The sequence below is a fragment of the Podospora pseudocomata genome (assembly GCF_035222375.1).
Source record: "Podospora pseudocomata strain CBS 415.72m chromosome 2 map unlocalized CBS415.72m_2.2, whole genome shotgun sequence".
Lineage (NCBI taxonomy): Eukaryota > Fungi > Ascomycota > Sordariomycetes > Sordariales > Podosporaceae > Podospora > Podospora pseudocomata.
The window spans coordinates 363,430-390,363 of record NW_026946366.1 but is presented as its reverse complement, the minus strand read 5'-3'; the positions used below and the strand labels follow the sequence as shown (position 1 = coordinate 390,363).

Genomic DNA, 26,934 nt, shown 5'->3' with positions numbered 1-26,934 from the left:
AGCGGTTGAGCAAAATGGATATGGCTAAAAACCAAGCCGCGTTCGGAAATTGTGTCACTTGAAGATGTAGGTCATGGATGAGTGTGGTGAGGACGGTGGGAAAAGTGAGACAACAGTTAACTGGGGTTCGGGAAATTTGCGAGCGAGAAATATGGAGTAACTTGGAACAGACAGGGGCAAGTGGTGAATTATGAAGTGAGAAAGTCGAAAGTGAGGTGTCCAGTATCTGGACAGGTAGCAAATACCTCTTTGTGGCAGATCATCGTTGACTTGCGTGTGCAGCCAACTAACTGCCTCGGTGTCATAAACTAGCGTGACCAGACACATGAGACGGATCGGTGGAGAAAACGATGACAGAGAGGCAGTAGCTGCAGTGACGCAAGGTCGGAAAGGCTGATCTGTTGATATCACCAAGTCGTAGAGTCACCAGTTATGAAGATCAGTGTCGGTGAGTTAGTTCTGCCCGTGAGAAGACTCGACCGGCCGAAACTCTCTTGGGTTCCAACCGACTGCCGGATCCGAGTCCGTGGTTGGTCGTCCGCCGGTAAGTGGGGCCGGTGCCGGTCCAGTATGTATCAAAGACACATTCAGGTCTCTTCGTCGGGCACCGCACACATCAACCCAGACAATACCCTACGACCTCTGTCTTCTCCAGAACTGCTCAACCTTCCAGAGCAGATCCAGCCCACCAAGTCTGGTCTTCTAATCCAGGAGGCAGTTGCCCAACCCCAAAAGACCTCACAAACGTTTCCACTATCAGGGCGCTCCTGTGCTCAGGGGCTCAGGGGTCATTGTTCATCGTCTCACATCCATCCATCCACAAACCGCGCGTCCAGCGTTTGGGCTCAACCGCAAAACACCATCACCATTGCCTCCCCCCACGTGTGACTGGAGCCTGTCTAGACTGATGTTTCGACATCTTTCCAAATCTCTAGTGGGCCGGCTGAGAGGAGAGAGATACGGGTGAGTGGAGTTCCTCACTCGAGAGCAGCTGCGAGTGTGAGCTGGCTGTAACTGCGGAGGGTGGGATGGATCGAGGGGGCTAACTAGCATCAGAATACGGCCGAGCCGAAGGGTGATAGTTGGGTAGCTATGCTATGTGAGTGAGTCTTTCTTTCTGATATCGCTCATGGTATGTTATTAGAGAGATTGCAGCCCAAGCGGCTGAGGGGTGAGTTCCCAAGTGGAGGTTTGGTTTGATAAAAAACACCACAACCACTTAGCGGTGAGATGCGATGGAATGCGGGGCATTTGGCCGCGGGGTAGGATTGAGCGAGAATTTGATGATGCAATTGGCTCCGCTTTTTGATGGTGAAGGGACCCCACTGGATCTCTTTGCCCAACGCCATGGTGGAGCCCTGGGCGCCTGTCAGGTGCTTGCTTTCTTGATCCCGGCAGGCAAGAAAGTGTTAGCGATACCGCTGGGCTGGGAAGGGGAGCTGGGACTGGGAGGGGTTGGTGTTGAGGGTTTTGGTAGAGAAGGAGGGCCGAGGTAGGAAAGAATGCAAAGAGTTCTCGCTGACAGCTACAGACATACACTATACTGAGAAACAAAACTTTCCCGGTAGCCAACGTTATCGTCGTTATCGTCGTTATAGCACTCACGCCACCAGTGGCGGCATGCTGCAGACGCGTAGAAGGGACGCTCTGCAAGCCACCACCCATGAGGTGTCTCGCAAAATGAAACATCAAAAACGGTGTTGACGTCCAAATCTTGGCAGGCGAGATCTCCCCCACTGGGCTCTTGGTTACAACGTCTCTTGATACCCAAAGACGCTGGAAAAAGCCATACAGAATGCCCAAGGTTGATGTCCACTCTCTTGAGGGCCGTAGCATCACAGGAAGGAGAACCAAACAGATCATCGCGACAAGAAGACCTGCGGTAGCCCTGCTGCTCTGCACCGGGTCCTGCTGCTTCGATGCAAGAGCTGCCGCATGCTGCAGGCTGCAAGAAGGAATTATCAAAAGGTGCCGTTGGGTTGCACATCGCCATGGGCCGGTCAGGCAACAGGTGATTTGATGGTGGTGGTGGTGGTGGTAGTGGTAGGGTACCCAAGGTAATAACCGATGGGGCAGACGTCAGGGGTGTCAATTATTAGCGCTTGCGGCACAACAAGCTAGGGAAGCTGCTTAGCTCCATTTCCATCCTCTTCAGTCGCCTTCGTCCAGTCTTCCTGCCGCATCCTGCCTGCATCTTTAAACATCTACAGTTCGGGCCCGACAAACTTTCGTCCGTTCTTATTTTTGGTCTTCAAGTCTTTGTTGTCTGTGGCTCTTCTGCTTTGCTATCTTCCACTTGCCTTGTTCTGTACCATTATTGCTCAACACACATCACGTACCACGCACATACGCTCCCCCAAGGTTCGACATCTAATACACCGCCGCTATGGTCACGGGCACGAAGAAGGAGGACGTGTACGCAAGTGTGAGTGATGTCGTTCACCACGGTTGGATGGGCTATCATCACTTGTTGCGCCTGGTATTGGTGTATCAGGAGCAGACGACAGTGTTGGGTGGAGGACCACATGGGACAACCCCGCAGCTTGCGAATAGATGCTAAAACAACCATTGTGAATAGCTCCTCCTGACGGACACATATCTCCCCGGTGGGTTTGCTCCTACATGCTTATGATTGAATGCTTGTGCTAACATTGGCCTTGCCAGGTGCTCTTGTCCTTGCCCACTCGTTGCGCGATGCCGGCACCACCAAGAAGCTCGCCATCCTTGTCACACCAGACACCGTCTCGACCGAGGTTATCGCTACGCTCAAGGCAAGCTCCTTCAGAAACCACTTCTCACAAAACTAGCGGTCTAACAGGTGCGCAGACTGTATATGACTATGTCATCTATGTCGACCGCATCCGCAATGGCAAGCCCGCCAACCTCTTCTTGATGAACCGCCCGGATCTCCACTCGGCCTTTACCAAGATCAACCTGTGGAAGCAGACCCAGTTCCGCAGGATTGTCTACATTGATGCCGACGTGGTTGCTTACAGAGCCGTGGATGAGCTCTTCGATCTCCCACATGCCTTCTCGGCGGCTCCCGATATCGGATGGCCCGACTTGTTCAACACCGGTGTCATGGCCCTGACCCCCAACATGGGCGACTACTATGCCATGATGGCTATGGCCGAACGCGGCATCTCGTTTGACGGCGCCGATCAGGGCCTCTTGAACATGCACTTTGGAAACACATATAACCGCCTCAGCTTCACCTACAACGTCACGCCTTCAGCTCACTACCAATATGTTCCCGCCTACCGCCACTTCCAGGGCAGCATCAACATGGTGCACTTCATTGGAGCCGACAAGCCGTGGAGGCAGGGACGCGAAAACACCACGGACGCCGGACCCTTCGATGAGATGACCGGAAGGTGGTGGGCTGTTTACGACAGACACTACCACAAAGAGGTAGGTCCGGACCGCAGCGGCCGAAAGAAATCACTAACTCCGGGGCAGGCCGGGCACGCGCCCAGCATTGTTCAGCACTTTGTCAAGGGAGAATACAACCCAACGACCCGTTATGTCGTGCCCACTGGCGAACCCAACGGTCAGCAATCCCCTACCCCCTCGCAAGAGGAACACCAGGGGAACCAGGATCATGTTGCCCACTCTGGAGACCATCATGTCCATCATGAGAGTCAGGATCACATCCACCAGGAGGAACACACTTCCGCGGGACCCAAGGTGACGAATGAATCTGGAGGTGCATATACTGAGACGTTGCCGCAAACAGGATGGGATGCCCAGAGGAGCTCACCCCCAACCGATTCCGGGCCCGAGGCTGCAAACTTCCCCCGCACACACTACGAGATGTCCAGAGACACTTCGCAGTTCCAGGCACCCGACCGCTACCCCAGCCCTCCCAGCAACATGTGGTACTCGGTACCGAGCGAGCGCGATCAGCCCAAGTCTGTTTTCCCGTGGGAAAACAATGCGCCTCGCCCCACCCGCGTGTTTGCTGAGAACCCCTTGGCCCCCGTGACTCCGGCCCCGAAATCTCCTGGTGAGCAAAGACGACACGTTGTGGGAAGAAGAAACCCATTGTTTACGCCTATAGGTCCAGCCATCCGAACCGCCCCCTCTCCCGGCGGAACCGCCTGGAACTCGTTGAACCAAAGCAACGCGTGGGATGAGATCCCCCAGATTAACCGCTATGTTGACTCGATGCAGAGACACCGCAGGTCTAGGAGCCAGATTCTGGCGGCAAGCCCAGGCAGATCGACATCCGGCGAACGCCAGGAGGAGCCAAGCGAGGAGCGCAGAGGATCCATCAAGGTAACCGACTTCCCTACCGAGGACGACCGTCCGAGCCTTCCGGTCACGCCCGCACCGGTCAGGAGGCGACAGTTCTGGGCCAACGCTGATGATAATGGCCAACAGCTGCCTGCTGCCGAGGGCGTTCCCGCCCAAGACGAATGGGTATGTATTTGATGATCGGGGTATGCTGACGCTGCAAGACGAGCTTGACTAACCGAGACACAAAAAGGACCCGGCTGCTCAACTCCAAAAGTTGGCCAAGCAACAATCCGAGGTCTTGTTGGAGAAGTTGGGTGCCAGCGGAACCGGCCAGAGCCAGGATAGCATTAGTGTGGATGGAAAGGAGATTCCCCACCGTCCGTTGCCGTTCGGATCCGAAGATGTGAGGTCGCCTACTTATGTTGCCCCCTCGCCTCCAGTGGTGAGCCCGAGACCGATCAAGCCTAACCCGGCAGAGAAGATTCTAGCAGAGGCCCCCGAGCTGGTGACGGGACAGACGACGCCCAGGACCGTGGAGTCGCGCTCCCCCAGCATTAGCACGACGGCGACGATTGCCGTGCCATCCTACCAAGGACCCGGAGCCATGTTTGAGAAGGGCGAGGACTATCTGACACAGGACACCCCCGCGCAGCCGACCGAGGAGGACCTTGACGTTTTGCAGACCTAGAGGGCTTGAGGATGATACGGGATGAAAAGGGGCCTGGGGAGGTCAAGGGTGGTCTTTTTTTTTGGGGGGGGGTTTGTTGCTTGGCTGGGATGGCATGGCAAGCATGCGTCGAGTGGCTTTTTGTTTTAGACTGGTATTTTTCTTTTTTTTCGTCTGCTCCTGCATTGAACACATCAGAATTATCACGGCACATGAAGCATTTGAAATTCTTTTGGCAGAGTTCGAGCGAAGTTGAGCAAAGTTTCAATGTTTTTATTTCAATGATCTTTTGAGCACGGTGGATGACGTCACTTGGTGGTTGAGATGGGATGAGTGCGTTTGTGTGGGTTGTAGGTATGAACTAGTGTTTGTGAATATGAGACCATGAATCGGGGCCAGTAGTGTTTACGTGATATGACGCTGTAAAGGGCAGTGTTTTAGGCAATGTAAACAATGCAAGGAACACGAAGTATGAGGATGGTAGGTAGTTTGTGATGGAGGGGCAAAGCTGCCAAGCTCTTATCGCTTATCACCCCGCCACCACTCAAGCTTGGGTGTGTGTGTCTTGTCCGACGTCGCCGCTTGTTACTCGAGTCGTTTTCTTGACTTGGATAACTGCTCGCTCATAAACTCATCTCTCACTTTTCACTTAGACAATCACACATCTTGCCATTATCATCACATCACATATCAACTCTCAGCCAACGATGGGCGACCTACACCCTTCCACCACCCCCAACGGTGACAATGAACAAAAACCAATCCCCATCACCATCCTCACCGGCTTTTTGGGAGCAGGCAAAACAACCCTCATCCTCAACCTCCTCCCCCAACTGCGGGCCCTGAATCCAAACTACACTTTGGCGCTCCTAAAAAACGAGTTTGGCGACCTCGCAGTCGACAGCCAGCTTGCCTCGTCTTCTTCCATCTCCTCGGTTAAGGAACTGCTGAACGGGTGTATCTGTTGTAACTTGGTAGGCAGCTTATCCTCTGCCTTGAAAGAAATGAGGGAAACGGCGAGACCGGACAGGGTCATCATCGAGACGAGCGGGAGTGCGTTCCCTGCCACGTTGGCTATGGAGGTTAATAGACTGGTGAGGGAGACGGGGGGTAGGGAGTGGGTGTTGGATGGGGTGGTTAGCGTGATTGATGTTGAGAATTGGGGGGGGTATGAGGATGTTAGCTTCACGGCTAGGCTGCAGGCTAGGTATACTGATTTGGTGGTGTTGAACAAGTGGGAGGGTGTTGGGGAGAGGAGGGTGGAGGAGGTGGTGGATCGGTTGGGGGATTTGGAGGTTGAGACTGCTAGGGTGAGGAGTGATAGGGGGAGGGTCGAGGTTGGGGTTTTGCTGGGGTTGGATTCGAGTCTCGCTGCTGGACTGGTGGAAGGGGAGGGGGGAAATGGGGAGGGGGGGCACGAACATGATCATGGGCATCGGAATGAGGTGGAGGTTCTTAGTGTTGAGTTGAAGGGGACGCAAAAAGGAAAAGGGGTGGATGCGGGAAAGCTGATGGGGTTGCTTGGGAAGGCGCCGAAGGATGAGGTTTATAGGATTAAGGCTGTGCTGACTGTGGGTGGGGAGGGGGAGGTGAAGAATTCGGATGAGGATGTTCCTGTGACCAAGAGCCAGAGCGGGAGGTACATTCTGAATTGGGCGTTTGGGAGGTGGACGTTTACGGCTATGGGGGGAGGGGTGAAGGAGCACGAGAGTAGCGAGGAGTCGGTGTTGAGGATGACGGTTGTGTTGGCGAGGTATGAGAGCACAAAGTGGAAGAGGAAGTTGGAGGCGGGTGGGTTGCTGGAGTTGGAGGGGGATGAGAGGGGGGAGTTGGTGGTGAGGAAGATTAATTAGAGAGGGTGACTGGAACGACAAGAGGATAGATCTGTGGATACGGGTTAGATCGGTGTGACTATTCGAGCCAAACTGTCAGTTTACACAGCCTTGTGGAACATTTTGGTTTTATTTTCGATGCTTTTCATCTTGCATGTTCTGAGTGTATGTTCCTCCTCAGAACGGGGCAGCGGATATGTCCCATCACTAAGAATACAACTAGCAAGCCAAAAGTCACGGTAAACCAACACGTGTAATTTATATTTCCAGCTATGGCCTCTTCCCCATCAATCGATCGGTTACGGACTGCAATGCTGCGTGAGTGCCGAGACTCTTGGGAGGTGGCAGATGCAATTCAGCCGGATTGGACAAATATCGCCCGCCGACCTCCAAAACTGGTTCAAACGCATAAATGCAGCAATGTGTGTAGCCTGGATATTGGGAAGTGTTCCTGGGCATGTCAGTGTGCCGGGTAGTCGGCATGGTGAGAGCGAGATGGTAATGGTATAAGTGTCTGCCACATGGACATGATTCAATAATGGCAATCAATTTCCTCATCCTGGATACCTAAAAGAAAGAAACACATCTTCTTTTATATGTTTGTTAAAGTGATGTCAACCATGAAACTATCATCACCAGCCCTGATCCTCACAACCACCCTCCTCCTGACAACATCAGCCCTCCCAACCCCAACACCACAACGCTACACCCACTCGAATGAACTCGTCCTCCCTCCCCCTCCCCCTCCCCTATTGGACACCCCCCAAACAATAGAAGATCAGATCTTCAAAACAATGACCACGCCTCACATCCCTACACAGGAAGAAGGGCTGGGAGGACGGAAAGGTACACCACCACCACCACCAAACAAATCCATCGGCACAGTCCCCCCTTCACTAAGGGACACACCCCTCAACACTCCCCCTGAACCTCCGGCAGACCCAAACGCTGACAGCAATGGCGCCTTCAACCCAAAAGACATCTGGGGCGAAGGTGAAGAGAACCCTTACGACTGGCCCCGGCGCGAGCCCGAATTTGGTTCCCTGCGGCGGTATCCCCGACCAGAGCCAAACTCATCAAACAGAATTGGGGAAAGGGGCAGAGGAAAACATCCCAGGAGGAGGAGGGATTGGAAGCATTGGGTGGTTTGGTGACATCCCGACAAACGCAAACACAAACACCTATAACAAAACACGAGCAGCAGTCAAGCAAATGATTGGAGGAAGGATAAACAGGATATCTTTGCACTCATCAGACCACAGAATATACAAATATCCATTCATTTCCCATCCACCCTCCCCCTTCTCACAACCGCAACTTATTCCGTCCTTTGTAAATGTAAACCACCTGGAAATCCATCCTCCCATCATTTTTAGATTCCCAGCAGCAACGACAGGTAAACCCTCCTACCCCTCCCTCCCGTATGCAAAACCAACCAACCCTCCCAAGCCCACGTAACCACCAGAAACATTAAACAACAAGCAAGTACCACTCCAACAAGTAAAACACCACCACACCATCTCAAGAATAAAAAACAAAGAAACAAAGAAAAAGTGACACACATTAACCCCCAAATCCATACGCTAAACCCCATATCATAGTTCATAACACACATAACCAGCACAATCACTGGTACAAAAAACAAACCCCCCGCAAACTCCCCTTTATCGTACTGCTACCACCCCCCCCTCCCCCCCCATGCTACAAATCCAACCCTCCCTCCCCAAATAAATCCCCCTCCCCCCCAACCGGACTCCCAAACTTCTCCCCCGGCAAGTCCTCATCCGGCGTCCTAATCCCAATCCCACTATCATCCGGATTCTGCTGCCCTCCCTGGCCCCCTACTCCTGTCCCGGGACCACTAGGAAAAACAGCCCTATCCGGCTGCCCCCCACCCAACAACCCATCATGCTCCCCCCCACCATTCCTCCCCCCCAAATGATGAAAATCATCACTCCCACTGCTATACCTCGACCCTCCTCCTCCAATATTCTGCTGTTGTCCCCGTTTAGCCACACTCAGCCCCCCACGCCCATCCCCAACCAAACCAACCCCCAACCCCCCCGACCCCCTCTGCTGCATAAACCCCCCTTGCTCAGCCATAAACTCCACCATCTCATCCAGCCAGCATTTCGTCACCCACCAGCTCCCAAAGCTCTTCCCCTGCCCAATCGTCAAATCCCTCATCAGCGCCGTCCCCAACCGCTGCGCACACCAAACAACATCCGTCGCCGACGCATACGGAAACCTCGCCGGCAAAGACCTCAGGAAGTTAACCCACCGATCCAACACATTAGAAGCGCTCGTGTCATCCTGAACAGCTTCCTGCGACTGCCTCGATTGCGGAGGCACATCCCCGTGAACAGTCAGACACTCAATATCCCAGGGGACATTCACCGGATCCAGCAGGTGCCTCATCTCCGTCAGCAACACATTCACCACGTCGTCCATGCCCCGCGACGGTATGCTCTCGGAAATCTTGCGAACGTTAATCATAGAGATGAACTCCGCGTACATCAGGTCTCGGTTTGCCGGGTTCGACAGCATGTTTGCCGCCGCGTGGGCCGTGAGGTTGACTCGCAAGGCCCGGTCGAGAAGGCCGGCAAAGAGGGCGGCGGGCGCCTCCTTGGCTCGTAATACATGGGCCGGTTGGCCGTGGAACGACTCTCTAATGTGACGAACAAGCCTCTCGGATATGCTCCTCAGCGTGTCGAGGACGGGCTTGGGGACCACTTGCAGCGTGAGGCCTGAGACTATCCGCATCATGCGCTGGTACAAGATAAAGTCACATTCCTCGATCCATGGCGCGATGGCCTGGTGTGAAAAGAGCTTCTGGACGGGCATGGTGAGGGTGCCCTGGAACGAAGTAAAAAGATGGAAAAACGTCTTTTCCTTGCAGTAACGGATACATTCGACAAGAGATGTGCAGTGTGATCGATACAGGGCTGTGAGAGACTTGGCGGCGTCCGCATCTGTGCCGCTTGGTAAAAATGGTTCGATCCTAGGAAGTATGAGCGGATCTGATTGTTTAAAGGCCTCGCCCGTGTCGGTGGAGAATTTGAGCCGTTTCGCCGTCTTGTCCATCGTCCGTTGCAGTTGGTCGAAGCTGGACACCTGCGGTTGGTTGTAGAGACTGTGCTGGAACTCGCGAGACCGAGGAGCCTTGAGTCCTGGTTGACTCCCGAGATCTGGCGTGGGAAACGCTGTTCGTTCTGATCTCGTCGACACGTCGTTGTTAGGCAGCGTGCTGTGGATTTGGTTAGGTGGACGGCCGCCTTGTGAAAGTGAAAGGGGGGGTGAAAACTGACTTGAAGTTTTGCGTGAAAGACATATTGTCACCTAGAGGTACCGTTTGTTGTGTGTTATTAGCCTCTGGCTCGGGAAGCTCTTCTTTGAGGCTAAAGCCAACATAGTGATACTTTGACTCTCCGCGCACCCCCAATCGCCTTGTCTTCAGCCCAGGAAAGAGAACTCTGACCAGCTTCCCAAAGCTGGCAGGGTTCAAGACCGTGATCCTCTCCGTGGCACAACGCGACGCGTAGTTGGCATACACGCGCCCCCTTGGTACCGAGCCCTTCCCCTTGGAGCACACCGAGTTAATCCTACCGCTGTCAGTCGTCGAGTATCATCAATGCTAGAGCCCAGTGCGTGCATACCAAAGCATCGCGAACACCTGTCTTGTCCGCTCCGAGTTTGGGCCCCTCTCGTTTCCATGCAGCTCCAAGGCAACATCCTGCAAGGTGCGGTGCTTGCTGGCATTGAACAGCTGCCTCATCTCCATCTCGTTGTTTGCGCTCGACCTCGACCCTGGTTTGGCAGGTGGCTGCAAGCCGCTGAACGAGTCCCCGTCGTCGTTCCCGTCACGGTCCAACATCTGGCTGTCGTCGAAGCTGGTGTTGCCGGCAAAGGAGTCGGCAGAGATGGACTGGCGGCTCATGCTGTGGCTGTGGTGGAAGGCGACGCTCTGCATCGAGGCGTTGAGTGGTGGCTCGTTGGCGTAGTCACGGCCGGTCTGGAGCTGTGACGCCAGCAGCAGGTCCTCGGGGGTCAGCTGTGGCAGGCCGTGGGTGTGCTGGTGGTCGCTGGCCGGCATCCACTGTGAGGAACCGTAGACATCTTGACTGTCGGCAAAAGAATGCTCGATATTGGGCTGTGTTGTGTGACTATGCATGGATGCTGTTGAGCCTCGCGACCGTGGCCGCTTTCTCGCCTTGGCAAGCGACAGAGGATCTGGATATAGAAAGGAGAAGGGATTTAATTTGCGAGTCCCAGAACAGAACGAATTTTGACTTTGACGATTGAACAAAACAGAATAAACAAATACTAATAATAAATGGGTCCCTTACCGTGGGTCGAGTCCATTGCCACCGCTTTCGTCGACAGGCAATGCTTTGCTTTGCTTTGGTCTGTCGGCTAGCTAGCTCAAAACACCAAGATGGACACCCTGCCTGGTTGCGACAATGGAGATATGATGGACGCAAAGGCGACCTGGATACGCGATACTCGATCTATTCGATATGGAGGTTGTCTGTTCGGCGCGGTGCAGGTGCAGGTGGAGCGGAACGTGCAGCGCGGTAAGCGGCGTTGGTGCTCAGCAAGTCTTGCGCATTTTCCACGGGATGAGGAGAGAAAGAAATCAACAAACACAGGCGCTGCTCGGGGCAATGCGCTCCAACCTCCTTGTGGTCATCCTCCCCGCACGTACCACCACCCACCATCCACCCCCCACATTGCTGGCTGACGCTGTGCCATTGGCTCGCTTCATGACCTCGACAGAAACAACAGCGTCTTTGAGATGAAAACAATGGCAGACAGACATGCTGCTGATATCATGAGTTGTATACCGTCTCGTAGTGTATCTCTTCTGATCTGGGATATCTTTCATCGGTGGCCTGAACAGTGTTTCTCAATATCTATCAGGTAGCTGTGCACATCAAGAAGCGAGCAAGTATGCAGCTGTATACTTCAGAAGACCAATGCCTGGAATTTTAGACTTGGTAGACACGGTTCGCGTTGAGCTGATAATAACCTCGATTAGGCACATATTGTCTCTTTCCATACATCAGTCAATCACTGTCACCTGCTGTCTGTGTCAACGGGCCGTGTGTGCAGACGCGCATCACAGCGTGGTCATGGGAAAGGTCAGATCCAAGTGTCTGAGCAAGATAAAAAGATAAGATCTGAGCTGGAAATGACTGAACCAAAAATGTCAAAAAGGATATCAGATTGATTTCGTCCAGGCTCGAACTGGAGACCTTCAGTGTGTTAGACTGACGTGATAACCAACTACACCACGAAACCAGAGAATTGGATGTCTGCTGGGGTGGAGATAGCCTATACGACTGTAATTTCTTTGAAAGAGAGCACGTGACTACCCCTCCTTCGGACTCGAGTTTGAAAACAGGAGAAGAGAGCTGCCAAGTGCACACGTATCAGTCGTCATTGCTCACCTTGCATCCACCCTCCCACCGTCGTTCGGCTCCATTCTGATAACAAATCGGCTCCTCTCACCTCCTGAGCTCCCAACCTCCCGACACACAGTTACAGAAAAACACACTTTTGCTCTTGCAACATAGCCCATCACTAGCACCTCACTCAACTTTTTTTCGCAACAAAAGTACCAGGTAAGCCCCTCATTCTTCCTCCCTGCCCTCCCCGGCCTTGTCAAGATCCAAAAGGGTATTTTTAGACGTGCGACGAGCTCGTGGCCCAGCCAGAGCTTCCCCGCCGAAATTGCCGGGCCCTCTCCTGTTCCTACTCTTCTGAAGCACTCCCCACTCGGGCAGTGCCCAACCTCAGACCTGCGAGTCTTGGCCCCTTAAAACCTTGAGCGTCCTTCTTCCGAATATCTTCTGACAATCCACACCGGCTAGCAGCATCTTCAACGATCGCATTATACCAACTCGCAACAATGTCTTCCCCCCAGGATAAGGCCCAGGTCTACGTTGGCCAGCTCGACAAGGAGGTGCGTTTCCGTCTTTACCCGAATCCGAATCCCCTCACATTGTTGTTGCCTTGCGCCTCGTGCTTGTACTCACACCACCGTCTCGCAGCTCTCCAAGTACCCCGTTCTCATCAACCTCGAGAAGCAAACCGGTGTCCCCAAGGCCTACGCCGTCCTTGGCTCCGTCGCCCTCTACTTCTTCCTCATCCTCCTCAACCTCGGCGGTCAGCTCCTGACCAACATCGCCGGCTTTGTCATCCCCGGCTACTACTCCCTCGGTGCCTTGTTCTCTGCCGACAAGCACGATGATACCCAGTGGTTGACCGTAAGTGTCTATGGTGTGCTGAAAGTTTTGGTATCAATGACTGACATCTTGTGCAGTACTGGGTTGTCTTCTCTTTCTTCACGTAAGGCCTTTCGTTTGATGCCCAAGAAGTCGGGCTCCGAAAAACACATTGATACTAACCAATTCCAGCGTCCTGGAGAGCTTCATCAGCGTCGTCTACTGGGTTCCTTTCTATTATACCTTCAAGTTCATCTTCCTTCTCTGGCTCTCTCTTCCTTCCTTCAAGTAAGCTGCTGCCTCCCCTTGCTTCCGCATCTACCCAAAACTAACCAAAACATCAGGGGTGCCGAGATCATCTTCCGCTCCTTCCTCGCCCCTACCCTCTCCCGCCACTTCCAGACCTCTGGCTCCACCGCCAGCGGCCTCCGCGCGAAGGCCGATCTCCACACCGAGTAAATGGGTCTTATCGGTTGCTGGACCTCTCCTGTGAAAGTGCAAAGCAGATATCTACTTGGCTTTGCGTGGGGGTCTAGCTAGCTTCGAGGAGATAAGTGAAACAACAAAAAGCATTCAGATGCCCGTTTCCTTCTTGACGTTGGACATGATTTACGACGCAGGCCACGCGGATCGGCGGCAAGGTTGGAAACTCCAAACGACATGGTAGACACATGCATGGTGGCTTGGGATGGGAGGGTATCTTCTAGGGTTCAAGGGAGGGGTTAGATACACTGGTGCTCACGGATTCAACCTTTATGTGGGATTTTCCTTTCGGGATTGGTCAATTTTTCCGGAATAGATTCGTCCGCGTTGTTTGGATTCTACTGTGTATGTACGCTGAATAGGAGGGGGGATGGAGCAGGGAGGAGTGATGAGAAGAGAGAGGGGTTACACTACGGCCGCCTTTTTTTTCTTCTTTTTTTTTTTTTATAAAAAAAAAAAAAAAAGGGGGGGGAATATATCGGAGTGTGTCGTGTATGGCATCATCCTTTGGATAGATCGACATGGTGAGCATGGACCTTTTTTGGCTCAGTGTTTCATGTGAAAGGATACGTAATTCTGTGGGATCGCCCCCTGTCCCAATTCCCATCGGGTTCTTGGCAGCCCGTTCCTTGGCGCCACTGCAAGGGCCCGGGCTGCCGAGGCGGCAACCATCAATCAACCCTTTAGACGCGGCTGCTAATGCTCCAGATTGTCTATCTGCACTTACACCACCACAAACACACCCGAACCTTTTTTTCCACGACGAACGACCCCGACAATTAACGAAAAGTACGAGCGATTTCTTCTCCCTCACAAACACGCTGCGCATTTTCGAATCTATACGATCCCTTTTGCAGAGTAGTAGCATGTTACGATAAACCGGGCGGCCTCCCTCGGTCACCTACCTACCGGGGTCTGTCTACTCTGCTCTGGGTGCGCATTCGAAGATCAACCACCACGCCGGAGACGGGGAATATTTTCACAACAACAGCCCAAACAAACAATGAACTTTTGCCAATCATCGAGGGGATACTTTTGCTGCGCGATGCACCTGAGCCCGTTGCAGTCACGGTTGGCGGCTTCGGTTGCTGCGTCTTGCTTGTTGGTTTTGTTGTATTTGAGCCTCTTTTCGCCGCACTTTGCCGTTGCCGAGCTCGACCGGCCGCCGCGGCTGTTACCGATTGTATTCGATGACGACCTCGATTTTACGCCCAACCTCCCGGCGGGCGGGCCGATGTATGAGCCGGACTTCATAGGGTTCGACAGGAGCATCATTGGACGGGCAGCGGACGGGTTGTTGAAGCTGGAGAACACGGACCCTACGCCTATGGACTTGGAGGAGGGCAGCACGACGAGGTTTTGGTTTCCTTTGGCGGTTCTTGCTGGGCGGGAAGGGGGGAGTTGGAGTTGAGAGGTGAGGGTGAAGGTGAACAAGAAGAGGAGGGGCTGTTGGGAGAGAGGCAGGCTTCCAGCAGGACGATCTACATCTCGGTCAACACTTGCAAACAACCGACTGCTATCGAACCGGACAAGACGAAAGAGATGGAACCGCCGCAGTTGACGCTTTTTGTGTCAAAGTCGGCCGAGTATCAGGCTCCCGGACCGTTGGCGGACATGTCGACTCAGCATATGTTGCCGTTTGTGGAGGGGGCTGTCAATTTCAACTTCACGGCCACGGAGGATGTTTACATTGCGGTTCACGCGCCGAACGTGTCGGATGTTTTTGAGGGGAAATACAACTTTGAGATTGCGGTCTCGGGTGAGGGGTATTACTTTGCGTATAACGATCAGGATGACGCGGATCTCATCTGGGTGGATAGTGACTCCCAGGGGGCCCTGCTGATCACGCACAACTTGACGACGGAGAGGGATCCGGAGGTGCAGGAGAAGATTATGAGCATGGAGCCGTATCCGTATGTGCTTTTTGCGCATAATAAGACGGATAGGGGGTTGGATGGGTTGAAGCGTTCGTGGTGTGGGCTGAAGCTGAATGCGATGATTGCGGGGGTGAGGGGGGGGAGGGAGGAGGGGAAAGTGAGGAGTAGTATGACGAGACGGGGGATGGGGGGGTTGCCGAAGCAGCAGTTTTTCTTTAATGGGTTGTGGGCCGATACGAACTATACGGCTTTTTTGGCGAGGGAGAGGAAGGGGGGGGGGTTGGGTTTGGGGAAGAGGCAGGAAGGGGGGGAGGACCAGGGGGGAGGCGGGGGGGTGGAGGTGTTCAAGCCGGTTGATTTTACGACTAAGTCGGGTGGGTTTGTTTGTTTGGTCTTTTTGTTGAAGTGGTGAGGCTAACATGAGAGATTATGATAGATCACGGCAACTGCGCCCTCATCACCGACCTCGAATTCTGCAACGAGGTAGCTTACTCCGTCCCTTCCAACCCGTCGTTTGGCAACTCGACCCAGCTCGCCAGATTCTACGACGACCACGCGGCCAAGCTCTACGTCAACTTTAACCTCACCCTCCAGCAGATCCAGTGCGAAGCTGGGCCCACACAGCGGTACTCCCTCGTCAGGACCTGCGACGACTGCGCCAATGCCTACAAGAACTGGCTCTGCTCCGTCACCATCCCTCGCTGCGAAGACTTTGGCAACAGCGCCCCTTATCTGCAAGCCAGGGCGATATCCCAGCCGTTCCCGGACGGGGAGATGCTAAGTAAGGAGGAGTTGGAGAGCATGCCGAACATTACACGGTTCAACTCGAGTCGGAACACGAGGATAGACGAGGAGATTAGGCCGGGGCCGTATAAAGAGTTGCTGCCGTGTGAGGACTTGTGTTATGATTTGGTGAGGAGCTGTCCGGCGAGTATGGGGTTTGGGTGTCCCCAGCCTGGGGGGCTGGGGTTTGAGGGGAATTATGGGCAGAGGAGGGAGAATGGGGAGTTGGTTTGTAATTTCCAGGGGAGTGCGCATATTCCTTCTGGGGAGGGTAAGGTGCTTGTACGTTGGGGGGTGTTGGCTGCGGTGGTGGGGATGGGGGTGGCTTGGGGGGTTTGATGGGTTATGGGTTATGAGATTTTTTTCTTTTTTTTCTTCTTTTTTTTTATTCTTTTTTTTCTTTTTTTTCTTCTTTTTTTAGTTTATTTATCTATTTTTTCTTAGCAATGGCGTTATTAGGGAACATGTATGAGGGTTTTGGGCAGGTAAACGAGCGATTGTTTTTTGGCTTTTCCTTTTTGTCTGGTATATCATCTGTAAGGACCGGTGCGTGGATACCATGTTATTTTGATATTGTAGAGGGATGGCGTTTGGTGGTTGTTTGAATGGAACGGAGGTGGTTATTGTGAGCATATACAGAGAGATGTAGATCGCCGAGCTTTTTGGGCTTCATTACTGAACATGTTGCTACAAGTAAAGGGTTTGGTTGTGTATATTCTACAGATTTCATGCCTCATTTCTCCTCTCTCCTCTTGTCATCCTGCAGTTTCTTGACCTGGGCTTCCAGCCTGATGATCTCGGCTGTTCGATTTGTTCAGTCTTCTTGTTAGTTGTCAGTTATTTCTCTTGATGGTTTTTGGGTGAAGTGTACAATACCTTTTTTTTGCTCCTTGATGTCATCCACCTCTAGCTTTGACCAACCCCAGTAGGCCAGCTGGTATACAAATACTGCGAGGAGGGCTGTCTTGGCGACTGGTCTGGTCCAGGCTTTGTAGAAGACTCCTGTCTGGGAGGTGGGTTTTTGAGAGGAAGAGGAGTATTGTCTGAGTTGTGAGAGGGTGAATATTGAGCGTCTGGAGACTGGGAGGCGGGGGAGGGTTGTTCTGAGGGGCGACATCTTGTTTGTTGTTGGCCTGCTCATGAGATATAATGGTAAGAGGTGTGAGAAGCACTCGCTTCACATGAAGTTATCGCTGCTGCTGATAGATCAGCACCACTGATTGGCCCCACCCCTGCCCTGCCAGCCCCGCTGAGGTCCCACAGGGGCGGTCCATGCTCCTCCCGCGTGGCGTGTGGATAGCGCGCTGGCTGCTTGCTGCTGTGCTCAACGACAGATGGCCTGAACTTCGCGACCCTTGAACTGGTGGTCTCCGTACGAGATATGTGCTGGGGTGTGTGCAATCTGGCCAGTCTTTAACCATTCTGTCTCTTTCGTATTCACATCCCCCATTCCCACCTCCTTCCCTTTTTACGAACCCCCCTAACGACTGATACCCACCCGCCGATAAGTCAGTTCAGTTTCCTTGCTGGGTTTATTCCGCCACGGACCACAACTTCGACCATACCTACACCACAGAAGGATAGCTGTCCTCGTTCTCGAGCTTCACCACCACCATCACCACCACCACCACCACCACCACCACCACCACCACAACAAATAACACACCACATCTCCCACAATGGTACGCCCTCTACCACCACCAACAACCACATCAATTACCATGCGGTAACTAATACCACCTGCTAAACAGGCCCAAACACCCACCCAAAGGCGAGCCAACCAAAAGTTCGCCAAGGAGAACGAGGCGCGCATGGGCAAGAACATCGAGCAGATCAAGAAGAAGGTCCCCAAGGAGCAGCTCAAGTCGCCAATCAGCCCCGTGTGGTTGGGTACGTCCTCTCTCCTCCCCCAACACCATATATCCCAGCAATTGCTGACAATAAAACCAACAAAAACAAAAAAACAGGCGTCCTAGGCTTCATCATCTTTGGCGGTCTCGTCTTTGAGGCGCTGAGCCGTATCTTTGGCCGGTAAATAGCCCACCAACTACTACCACGAAACGTCAATTTGTACACCGAACCGGGAAATTTGAGAGGAGCGGTGGAGAGGAAATATACATTCCCGCCGAGCCTTTGAAAGCCATGCTGCCAGAGGGGGCATACACACCAAAAACACCGGGTCGCGGAGATGGGATGGAACACCCATCAAGGAAGGGTAGCGGGCGCTGGCTGGAGGTTGCCAAACCATTTTGTTTGCGCATCTTGTTGTACCATGTCTTTTTTTTTTTGTGCGTTGATTTTGTTGTCATATTGGCCAAGAGAAAAAAGCCATTGATTTGCCTTTTGGAGTTCTTGTTCTTCTCTGTATACATATACCATATACCGTGCTGGTGTTCCGGCGCCGAAATGGACCCAAGTTTGCAGCATTGTATCTACAGCTAATCCCCGGACTTTTCACTCCCTGCGGTCATCATACTCCCTCCTCTCTCTGTGCTCCCTCCGACTCCCATAATCTCTCCGGCTCTCATAATCCCTAACCTTGTGTTCCCTCCTCCCCTCAAACTCCCTCCTGCCCGCATACACCCTACTCTCCCTCAACGCTTTCCGGTAATCATGCTCCTTATCCTCCACCACCTCTTCCACCTTTCTCCCACCCCAAAACCCCCTCTGCCCTTCATACCCCCTCTGGAAATGCCTCTGTTCCTTCCGGTTCCTGTACCCGTTCTTCTTGTTCTTGTTGATCTCCAGCCCAAACCTCGCCCAGTTGGCCCACCCAACCACCCCCCACAACACCACCCTCCCGGTCATCATCTTGTTGTCCCAAAAGTACAAGCCCAAATCCCTCACCCTCACCCAGTAGTACAACTGCTGGTGAGTCGTCACAGCCCACTCCCACTTCGCACGCACTTCAAACGCTAACAAGGCAAGCACCGGCAGCCAACAGATCAAGAACAATACGAGCACAAGAACCAGCACTAGTCACGCGCCCAGGCCACGTTTTTGCCCCCCAGTCTCGAATTTCTGGCGGATGCCGGCGCTGAACTGCTGTTCGAGTTCTGCCGAGACGTGGTTGATGTCCAGACGGGGACGGGCAGACCCGGGAGTGGTGGTGGTGGTGGTGGTGGGCTTTTTGCCCCCGCCGAGCAGACGCATGAACTTGGACTGGCGGGATTCTCCGCCAGAGAGGGCATCAACGCGCCAGTTGTCGGCTGCAGGGGCGGTTTCGGTAGTGGCGGGGGGGTTCTCCTCCCTTTCCCTCTTCTCCTTCTTCTCCTTCTTAGGTTTCTCCTCCCCCTCCTCTTCAGTCTCCCCACCCTTGGCCCTCTTCCTCTCTCTCCTCACCCTCCTCCGTCTCTCCTTCTCCTCCTCCTCCTCCCTCTCCCTCCTCTTCCGCCTCGACTCCTTGCTCTTGATCGTCTCCCCCCATCCGACCCCTCCTCCTCCTCCTCCTCCTCCTCCTCCTCCTCCTCCTTCCTCTTCTTGACCCTCTTCACCTCATCATCATCATCCCTCTTGTTCTTCTTCTTCTTCTTGGGCCTCTCGTCCTCCGCGGTGAGAAGGTTGTCAGTCACCTCTTCGGTAGCAGTTACATCCTCGCCCTCCGCCTCCGCAGCAGCAGCCTTGCGCTTCTTCTCCTTCTTCTCCTTTTTACGCTTCTTGTGTTGTTCGTCTTCATAAACCGACTCGGCTACATCCTCCAGTCTGGAGGAAGACGACTTCTTGGACGATCTCTTCTCCCGCTTCTCGCTCTTGATGGAGGGGGCGGGGGCGCTGAGGACGGATTCCGCGCGGTCTTTTTTGGAGGAGCCCATTTTGAAATGAGGGAGAGGTTTGCGAAATCGGGGTGAGAGTGGATTGATGGTGAAGAGAAAACGTAAGAAATGGGCGAGGGGGGGGGTGGGGGGTGAGGTGAGAAGGTCAAGTGGGTGGCTGGTGAGAGGAGGTGGTGCAAGCAACGCCATCAAGGTGCTCCGCTTATTTGGGGTTTTGATGCATGAAAAAAAAAAATTGGAGACTAGCGTATCATAACCCTAACCCTTAGGCATCATGCAGGGGTGAGGTAAGTAGCGGTCAAGATCATAACAAACAACAACAACAACAACAAACAGCAACAACAGCAGGATAACAGCGATAATGATAATTTTCTACAGAAAATCCAACCATACGTGTACATATGGGATAATGGCTCGCGCGAAGCTGGCATTACACCGTGTCGGGGACCCTCGTCAAAATGTCTTGTCAGCGCTGCTCTCTCTTCACAAACGGGATCAATTCCAACGACACAGATTGTAAATTGGTACTTCCCACTTGTGCCCTCCCAGTCGCCCTACAGTCGCCTCTAACGAGGGGGACTCAGAGGCCTGTTGAAACCACCAACCCGGTTCATGTACTGGCGATACTCCGTCTTCTTCTCCTTCTTGACCGCTCCCACATTGTTTCCAGTAACCTTCTTTCCCTTCGTCGTGCCAAACCCGCCAAAGCCCATCATAGCAGCCATGTCGTCCAGCCCGTCGTCCTCGACGACAACGTCGTCTTCCTCGTCCTCATCCATAGGGTCGGCATCGAACCGCCCTCTTGACTGGTGGTACTCGTCGTGTTCCTCGCTACGGCCTCGAGAGTATGTCCCGTCATGATCGTCCCGTGGCTTAACCTTGAAAGAAACAGGTGCTGCGACAGGGGTCGACGCGTTGGTGCTGGTTGGTTTGGAGCGGGTGGGGAGTGTTTCCGTGGGTTTGTTGCCACCAAATTCGCGGTCGAAGCCTCTGTCGGGGCTTTCTGAGCGACTGGGGGAGCCGACTGGTGGGGGGCGGCGCTGGGGAGGTTGAAGTTCTTTGGTGGGTGGTTTCTCTGGAAGTTTGTTAGCAATGTGGCAGCGAGAATGGGAAGCAGAAGGTGACTTACCGCTGCCTAAAGTCTCAGCATTACCTGGGGTGTTATTTCCTCGATCCTTCTCCCTGTCTCCTCTCGGCTCATCCCGTTGACGATACCCTTTGCCCCTGTCATCTCGCCTGTTGTCGCCTCGGGGAGAACGTGATCGCCTGCGGTCATTTCTGTCTCTTGATCCAGAGCGGTATCTTCTGCTATCTCTGTCTCTATCTCTGTCTCTGTCCCTGTCTCTGTCTCTGTCTCTGTCTCTGTCTCTGTCTCTGTCTCTGTCTCTGTCTCTGTCTCTGTCGCTATCCCTATCCCTCCCGTAATGATCGCGCGATGACCGATCGTGGTGGTGATGTCTGCTCTTATCGTCGTCGCGGTCTCTGCGCCTGTCTTGGTCGCGACGGCGATCTCTGTCTCTGTCTCTGTCTCTGTTATCATAGTGTGATCTATCGCCTCCGCGACGGGAGCTGCCGTGGTTTCTGTCCGCCATCTTCGTTTAGTGGGTTTGTTGATTTGCGATGCGATTTCAACGGGAGTGACGTCGGCAGGCAGTTTGGAAATTTCCAGACCGCGCTGCTGGGAAACGATGTGGGAGCGGGCACCACGTTAATTGTTCAGTAGGCCAGACCCCCCTGTATTTTTAGCGTCACTGGCAGATGGTCCGAGCGTCTCGAGATCTTGTCAATTTGGCGGGGTTGAGCTTGATATCGGAGAGCATTTTGGAGGTTGTATGAACTGTAGCCAGATGTGGAATATGGATACTTTAACGAGTTGCCCTGATTTGAAATAGCTGAATATATAGGGTTTGAATCTCCTTTGACTTTCATAGTAGCCCACCGTTGGACCTAGTTTACCACCCATTGCGAGCTCTGATTTCTGCCCCCACTTTAACTCACCTTCACTTTCAACTCTCATCGTCAGTCAGTCATACACACCTACCTTCACAAGTTCACAGATAATCTTTCTGTCTCGCAGCCTAATATATCAAAAGCCATCATGTCGCCCTCAGCAGCCTCCCATCACCGCTCGCACTCGCTCCTCCTACTCCAAAAGCTTCTGAATCTTCGCGACAAAGCCTCACCACTCACACTCATTCTTGACAACCTCGAGCAGCCAGCTCACCCAGTCCTCAATGAGTTCATGACCCGAGCCAAGGTGTGTCTCCTTTGACCCCCTTATTCCACCTTCATCACTAACCTCTTGCTCAGATCTCTAAAGCGAAAATAATCTTCATTGCCCTCTCTACCCTCAAGAAGCCACCCCTTGCCGACGTCTTCATCCGCGGCCGTCACAAATCTCTTCAACAACTCGCCTCCGAAATAATCCCCCACGTCACACCCTCCCCCTCCTCCCCAAACCAAAGTATGTCTTCCCTCCCATACCCTTCATATCTCACTAACCCCCTCGTTAGAAAACATCTTACTCTTCGATACAATCCACCCCCTCCTCTCGACCCCCTCCCACCTCCCCTCCTTCCTCCAATCCATCATCCCCCCCCTAACCACCTCTTGTCTACTAGTCTACCACACCGACATCCCCCTTCTCCCCCAATCCACCCCCTACACCCCAACCCCTCTATCAGTCCTAACCCACCTCTCCACCTCGATCCTCACCCTCACCCCCCTCTCCCACGTCCTAGCCACCAAAGCCGCAGAGGATAAATCCCTCCCCGCCCCCGTCTTCGGCCTCCGCTCATCCCGCGAAGGCGTCCTCCTCTCCCTCCGCCCCCCATCCTCCCCCCAAGGGGTGGTGATAACGATGGAACTCCGCCGCAAATCAGGCCGCGTCGTCCAAGAGAAGTTCGTCCTCTTCCCGTCACCCCCAACAACAACCGCTCAACACCGACAACAAACAAAGGGTGTCGGCGGAGTGATCCTCCTGTCTGACCACCCCGCTTTTTCCACAGCAACAACGGAAGAGGAGGGGGAAGGAATCCAGGCTACCTTCAACCTCGGCCTCACCGAAAAACAACGCCGCGACCGCGAAGGCGTTGTTCTCCCCTACTTTGACGCCCAGACCGAGGTGGGTGGGGGGGAGGGGGGCAGGATATTGTATGACATGGGGAGGGAGGACGATTTTGATGAGGAGGAGGATGAGATTTAGTTTGGTGGTTTCTATACCCCCTTTCAGCCATCTCAATACACCCAAGAGCATTCTTGTCACCACGCCTTACAAGACAGCCACACCACCCTCCCCGCAAAATACTTGGCACAGCAAAAACAAAGCTGACCTGTACCATACTATAAACCATACCTCAATAGTAGTAGAACCCTTTCAAATATCTCCAAAGCCCTATCGACAAGCCATGGTACACAATATAATATGGGTTAACCTCCTTCCCATGTTAATTATTTTGTGGCAAGGGTGACAACCCAGCCCCTTTCAACAATGGTTTAGTTTCTTCGAACCAGAGTATATATGTAGCATGAGACATATTATCTGCACCAAAAAAAATAAAAAGGCAGTCGCATCATCAAATTCTCGTTATTGTTCTACTTCTCGCCCAGAAAAACTTCCTATCGCTGCCCAATAAGGGGTATCTCTTGGCAAAACAACTCCCCGACACCAAAAAAAACCCAATTCCCAACTCGCTCTGCTCAGAACATCCTTTTCCCTCTCCAGCGCTCAACATCATTACTGCACAGACGAACCCTCACCACCTGTGCTCTCACCCTCATCCAAATCCCCTTCTACACTACCAATCTCATCCCTTGGACCCATGATACTCAGCCTGGACATAGCCTCATCACCTGAACTCTCATCCCCGTCCAAATCCATTTCAGCACTACCAAGTTCACCCTCTTCCTCATCTCGTCCAGCCATCCCATTCAGATTCTCATACACAGTCTCCGAAACACCCGGCGGGGCCGGCAGCAGCTCAGCCCGGGGCGAAACACGAGTAAGCGGACTCACAAGACCCGGCAACAAAGTGCCACACCCATAAGACCTTCCAAACGGTTGAGGTTCACCCCCGGGCGAAAAGCGGGCATTGGAAGGTGGAACGGCGAAAATGGACTGCGATTCGCGGTGGACAACAACCAGTGATGGTCCCGGCGAGGCTACCTGAAAGATTCTTCCCCCCGGGGAATTGATCGCGCAAATTGGGCCACCGGGAGGAAAAAATAACAATGGGTACATGTCTCGTTCGTCGGGAAGCGGGCTGTCGGGGAGATATCGGTTAGTGTCAGAAGAGTCCAAGTCACCCTCAGGCGGAGGACTTCCAGGGCGCGAAGAACCCTCAACGTCAGGGCGAGGGGGCACCGCGGGAGTGGGCGACAGCGGAGAAGGCGTCACGCGACGGGGCCGGGGAGGGTCCGGTGGAAGTTCGTTACCGGTTATACCATCGTAGACCGAGTATCCCCCCCTCGCAGGTGTGTTGAATGTCGGCGAAGCTGCCAGGTTGAGGCTTGGTGAAGTCGACGAGGACGTTTCGGAAAATGATGCTATGGTCTGCAAAAGGGGTGAAGGCGCATAATCCTGCGTAATAACCCACTCCGATACCCGTCTCATTACGTCACGTGGCGACCTTCTGTCAGGTATCAACAGTAGGTTGCGAGGGAACAGAGAATTCAGACTGTCGTGCTCTTCTGGGTCAGACTGCTCTACAGACTGCTCTACAGGCTGCTCTACAGACTGCTCTACAGACTGCTCTACAGACTGCTCTACAGACTGCTCTACTGGGCCAGGCTGATATGTTGCGGGCTGGTGTGTTACCGACCATTGCATCCTGGCCCCGTTACTCAAGTTCAGCCAACTTGCCTCCGTCGGATCCCATCTGGATTGTACCAATCGAGGGTCACCCAAATCCGCTGAAGATCCGCGTCCACGGTACGTGGCGAGCATTTGGTAATCTCTTTGGTTGGGTCTGCGGGCTCTTCGACCGTCCCGCGTTTGGCGAGGCCTGGGCGTTTCTCCTCCGGCCAACGAAGAAGATGATGGTTGGGATCCTCCTTGAGGCTTGGGACGAGGGGTTTGTCCACGGGCCAAAGGTGTCAAAAATGGTGGGGATGCTTCTCGAGTTCTAGATCGAGGCGAAAAGCCAAGTCTGGGTGATTGTCCACCGGCCGAGGATGAAGATAATGGTCGGGATCTTTTTCGACTCCTAGATGCAGGCTGAAAGCCGGAAGAGCCAGGCCTGGGGGCTTCTTCATCCGGTGTATCTTCAAGACCGGTCTGCCCGCTGGCCTGATCGTTGTCATCCTTCTTTTCCTCATCCTTCTCTTCCTCATCCTCTTTTTCCACATCCTCCTCTTCTTCATTGCCCTTCTTCTTGTCACCTGGCCCATCTCCATCGCCCTTTTTGCCATCATCATTCTTGTCACCGTCGCTGTTCCCTCCATGACCCCCTCTACAACCATCATTTCCGCCATTGTCATCACGCTCTTTACCCTTTCCCTCGTCACGAGATTTCTGAACATCAGCAGGCCCCAACTTGGAAGACTCTCCTGCTGCATCACGAGCAGCTTCAGAATCTTCAGGGTCGCCTTGAAATTCCTCAGTCTTCCCATCAAATCTCGTCTCTGAAATGCGATATAAAGACCAGCCCCCGGAACCACCTTTCCTTTTTCCACGCCCTGAATGAGCCTGGGACCGTGTGATCCTCTTGTCTGACGTGGGATTCTCGTCCACCGCTTTCCCCTTGGCCTTCGGTTCCTGCGGCTTCTTCTCAACTGACCCCGCATCCATCTCGTCTCGTGTGCGCTTCACGGCGCGAGGCGGGTTTCGCTTCGGCCCCTTATTCTAGTCAGTGGCCTTGGGCGAAGGAGCTTTGCCAGTGGCATCTTGTGTTTTGTTATCACCAGCCGGCGCCAGTTCGTCATCAGCCTTCTTGCTGGCCTCAGCTTCGGTCTCCTTGCTAGACTCTGTGTCTGCTTTCTTGTTCGACTCTGCGTCCGGCTGCTTGCTGGTCTCGGTGTCCGTCTTCTTGCTGGTCTCGGTGTCGGCCTCCTTGTTAGACTCTGTGTCTGCTTTCTTGTTCGATTCTGCTTCCGGCTTCTTGCTGGTCTCGGTGTCCATCTTCTTGCTGGAATCTGTGTCCGTCTTCATGCTGGAATCTGTGTCGGCTTCCTTGCTAGACTCTGTGTCTGCTTTCTTGTTCGACTCTGCGTCCGGCTTCTTGCTGGTCTCCGTTTCCGTCTTCTTGCTGGATTCAGTTCCCAATTTGTTGCCCGTTCCCTTGTCGACCCTCTTGGGCTTCTCAGAAGCATCCTCCATGAAGTTGTCCATGAACGCATTGAAAAGATGCTTCTTGAAATCGCCGCGCACATCTTTGTAGTGGGCTTTCCATGCCTTGGTAAGCCAATTCTCAGTTAGATGGCCGTCCCGGATGCTGTTGTAGTATTGCGAGCAGTCGTCGCGAAAGTTGTTGTCGTTTGTCAGAGATGCAACATCGGGTTTCCCGTCAAGCTGGTATCCGTTGGGCAATTTGGCCAAGATGGTCTGGCGATCGGCCTCGCCCAAACGGTTCCATGATCCAGGAGCCAACAACAAATCCTTTGGCAAAATAGGGTCAGCCTCAGCGCGGAATTCGTGGTGTCAAGGTATACGTACGCGAAGGGCATTGCCGTTGCGCAGCTGCAAGAGACCTGAATTCTTTCCCCAAACTTGCGGGTGTTGGAATTTACGGGCTCTCTTAAGCCCCGCCCTGGACTGAGCAGCAGTCTTGGCCTTCTTAGACCTTGAAACCAGAGGCTCGTCACAGCTTCTACGCTTATGGGAGCCTCTTGTGGCTCGAGAGTAGTCAGCATAACCGCCGTCGTCATCATCCTCTTGAGAATCCGGGATTTCGCGATCGAAGTCTCGATAGGGCGTGTTTTCAGGACCCTTGGGCGCGGCCCCGGGGCTTTGGACATCAGGACTCTTCGACAGGGCCCTTAGCGCACCAGAGCTAGAGTCACCCATCGTTGCTGATAGCTCCAAATAAATACTGGAATGATGGTTTAGGTTTCTCT

The 26,934-nt window shown here is 53.5% G+C and overlaps 14 protein-coding genes and 1 non-coding gene across 15 annotated transcripts; 8 read left to right on the top strand and 7 right to left on the bottom strand.

Moving 5' to 3' along the window:
* Positions 1–1,055: 1,055 nt before the first annotated feature.
* On the top strand, positions 1,056–5,336 carry GLG2 (glycogenin glucosyltransferase). Its single transcript, XM_062887470.1, is given in 8 exon segments — positions 1,056–1,099; positions 1,532–1,583; positions 1,593–2,425; positions 2,579–2,606; positions 2,665–2,753; positions 2,827–4,422; positions 4,490–4,642; positions 4,721–5,336. Coding segments are annotated over 6 exon segments (2,112 nt in total). The 5' UTR covers positions 1,056–1,099; positions 1,532–1,583; positions 1,593–2,386; the 3' UTR covers positions 4,928–5,336.
* Positions 5,337–5,613: 277 nt separating this feature from the next.
* On the top strand, positions 5,614–6,759 carry QC762_205760 (uncharacterized protein; the record flags this gene model as incomplete). Its single annotated transcript, XM_062887469.1, has 1 exon — positions 5,614–6,759. The coding sequence occupies one exon, from the start codon at positions 5,614–5,616 to the stop codon at positions 6,757–6,759; it is 1,146 nt and encodes a 381-aa protein (XP_062745582.1).
* Positions 6,760–7,358: 599 nt separating this feature from the next.
* On the top strand, positions 7,359–7,892 carry QC762_0037330 (uncharacterized protein; the record flags this gene model as incomplete). The annotated part of the gene is made up of 1 exon (XM_062883315.1): positions 7,359–7,892. One exon carries the CDS (start codon positions 7,359–7,361, stop codon positions 7,890–7,892), a length of 534 nt encoding a protein of 177 aa, XP_062745581.1.
* A 547-nt stretch (positions 7,893–8,439) lies between these two features.
* Positions 8,440–11,938, bottom strand: QC762_205740 (uncharacterized protein; the record flags this gene model as incomplete). The annotated part of the gene is made up of 4 exons (XM_062887468.1): positions 11,085–11,938; positions 10,395–10,968; positions 10,047–10,340; positions 8,440–9,985 (listed from the first exon to the last, which is right to left on the bottom strand). Exons 1-4 carry the CDS (start codon positions 11,098–11,100, stop codon positions 8,440–8,442), a joined length of 2,430 nt encoding a protein of 809 aa, XP_062745580.1. The 5' UTR covers positions 11,101–11,938.
* Positions 11,939–11,965: 27 nt separating this feature from the next.
* Positions 11,966–12,039, bottom strand: QC762_0037310. Its single transcript has one exon. It is a non-coding gene; the product is annotated as a tRNA-Val (tRNA).
* Positions 12,040–12,178: 139 nt separating this feature from the next.
* YOP1 (ER membrane protein DP1/Yop1) lies at positions 12,179–13,424 on the top strand (the record flags this gene model as incomplete). Its single annotated transcript, XM_062887467.1, has 5 exons — positions 12,179–12,703; positions 12,792–13,007; positions 13,064–13,089; positions 13,158–13,253; positions 13,310–13,424. Exons 1-5 carry the CDS (start codon positions 12,650–12,652, stop codon positions 13,422–13,424), a joined length of 507 nt encoding a protein of 168 aa, XP_062745579.1. The 5' UTR covers positions 12,179–12,649.
* A 118-nt stretch (positions 13,425–13,542) lies between these two features.
* QC762_0037290 (uncharacterized protein) lies at positions 13,543–13,632 on the top strand (the record flags this gene model as incomplete). Its single annotated transcript, XM_062883314.1, has 1 exon — positions 13,543–13,632. One exon carries the CDS (start codon positions 13,543–13,545, stop codon positions 13,630–13,632), a length of 90 nt encoding a protein of 29 aa, XP_062745578.1.
* An 819-nt stretch (positions 13,633–14,451) lies between these two features.
* QC762_205720 (uncharacterized protein) lies at positions 14,452–16,447 on the top strand (the record flags this gene model as incomplete). The annotated part of the gene is made up of 3 exons (XM_062887466.1): positions 14,452–14,684; positions 14,705–15,699; positions 15,762–16,447. The coding sequence occupies 3 exons, from the start codon at positions 14,452–14,454 to the stop codon at positions 16,445–16,447; spliced, it is 1,914 nt and encodes a 637-aa protein (XP_062745577.1).
* A 312-nt stretch (positions 16,448–16,759) lies between these two features.
* Positions 16,760–17,270, bottom strand: QC762_205713 (uncharacterized protein). The gene is made up of 2 exons (XM_062887465.1): positions 16,985–17,270; positions 16,760–16,909 (listed from the first exon to the last, which is right to left on the bottom strand). The coding sequence occupies exons 1-2, from the start codon at positions 17,247–17,249 to the stop codon at positions 16,842–16,844; spliced, it is 333 nt and encodes a 110-aa protein (XP_062745576.1). The 5' UTR covers positions 17,250–17,270; the 3' UTR covers positions 16,760–16,841.
* Positions 17,271–17,787: 517 nt separating this feature from the next.
* Positions 17,788–18,143, top strand: QC762_205710 (uncharacterized protein; the record flags this gene model as incomplete). The annotated part of the gene is made up of 3 exons (XM_062887464.1): positions 17,788–17,790; positions 17,860–17,998; positions 18,076–18,143. 3 exons carry the CDS (start codon positions 17,788–17,790, stop codon positions 18,141–18,143), a joined length of 210 nt encoding a protein of 69 aa, XP_062745575.1.
* Positions 18,144–18,562: 419 nt separating this feature from the next.
* On the bottom strand, positions 18,563–19,953 carry QC762_205705 (uncharacterized protein; the record flags this gene model as incomplete). Its single annotated transcript, XM_062887463.1, has 3 exons — positions 19,451–19,953; positions 19,105–19,358; positions 18,563–19,023 (listed from the first exon to the last, which is right to left on the bottom strand). The coding sequence occupies exons 1-3, from the start codon at positions 19,918–19,920 to the stop codon at positions 18,563–18,565; spliced, it is 1,185 nt and encodes a 394-aa protein (XP_062745574.1). The 5' UTR covers positions 19,921–19,953.
* Positions 19,954–20,447: 494 nt separating this feature from the next.
* On the bottom strand, positions 20,448–21,473 carry QC762_205700 (uncharacterized protein; the record flags this gene model as incomplete). Its single annotated transcript, XM_062887462.1, has 3 exons — positions 20,448–20,956; positions 21,011–21,243; positions 21,298–21,473. The coding sequence occupies 3 exons, from the start codon at positions 21,471–21,473 to the stop codon at positions 20,448–20,450; spliced, it is 918 nt and encodes a 305-aa protein (XP_062745573.1).
* Positions 21,474–21,729: 256 nt separating this feature from the next.
* Positions 21,730–23,451, top strand: QC762_205690 (uncharacterized protein). The gene is made up of 3 exons (XM_062887461.1): positions 21,730–22,138; positions 22,192–22,345; positions 22,395–23,451. Exons 1-3 carry the CDS (start codon positions 21,980–21,982, stop codon positions 23,084–23,086), a joined length of 1,005 nt encoding a protein of 334 aa, XP_062745572.1. The 5' UTR covers positions 21,730–21,979; the 3' UTR covers positions 23,087–23,451.
* A 166-nt stretch (positions 23,452–23,617) lies between these two features.
* QC762_205680 (uncharacterized protein) lies at positions 23,618–25,669 on the bottom strand (the record flags this gene model as incomplete). Its single annotated transcript, XM_062887460.1, has 1 exon — positions 23,618–25,669. One exon carries the CDS (start codon positions 25,667–25,669, stop codon positions 23,618–23,620), a length of 2,052 nt encoding a protein of 683 aa, XP_062745571.1.
* Positions 25,670–25,723: 54 nt separating this feature from the next.
* On the bottom strand, positions 25,724–26,884 carry QC762_205675 (uncharacterized protein; the record flags this gene model as incomplete). Its single annotated transcript, XM_062887459.1, has 2 exons — positions 25,724–26,476; positions 26,534–26,884. 2 exons carry the CDS (start codon positions 26,882–26,884, stop codon positions 25,724–25,726), a joined length of 1,104 nt encoding a protein of 367 aa, XP_062745570.1.
* Between the last annotated feature and the right edge of the window lie 50 nt (positions 26,885–26,934).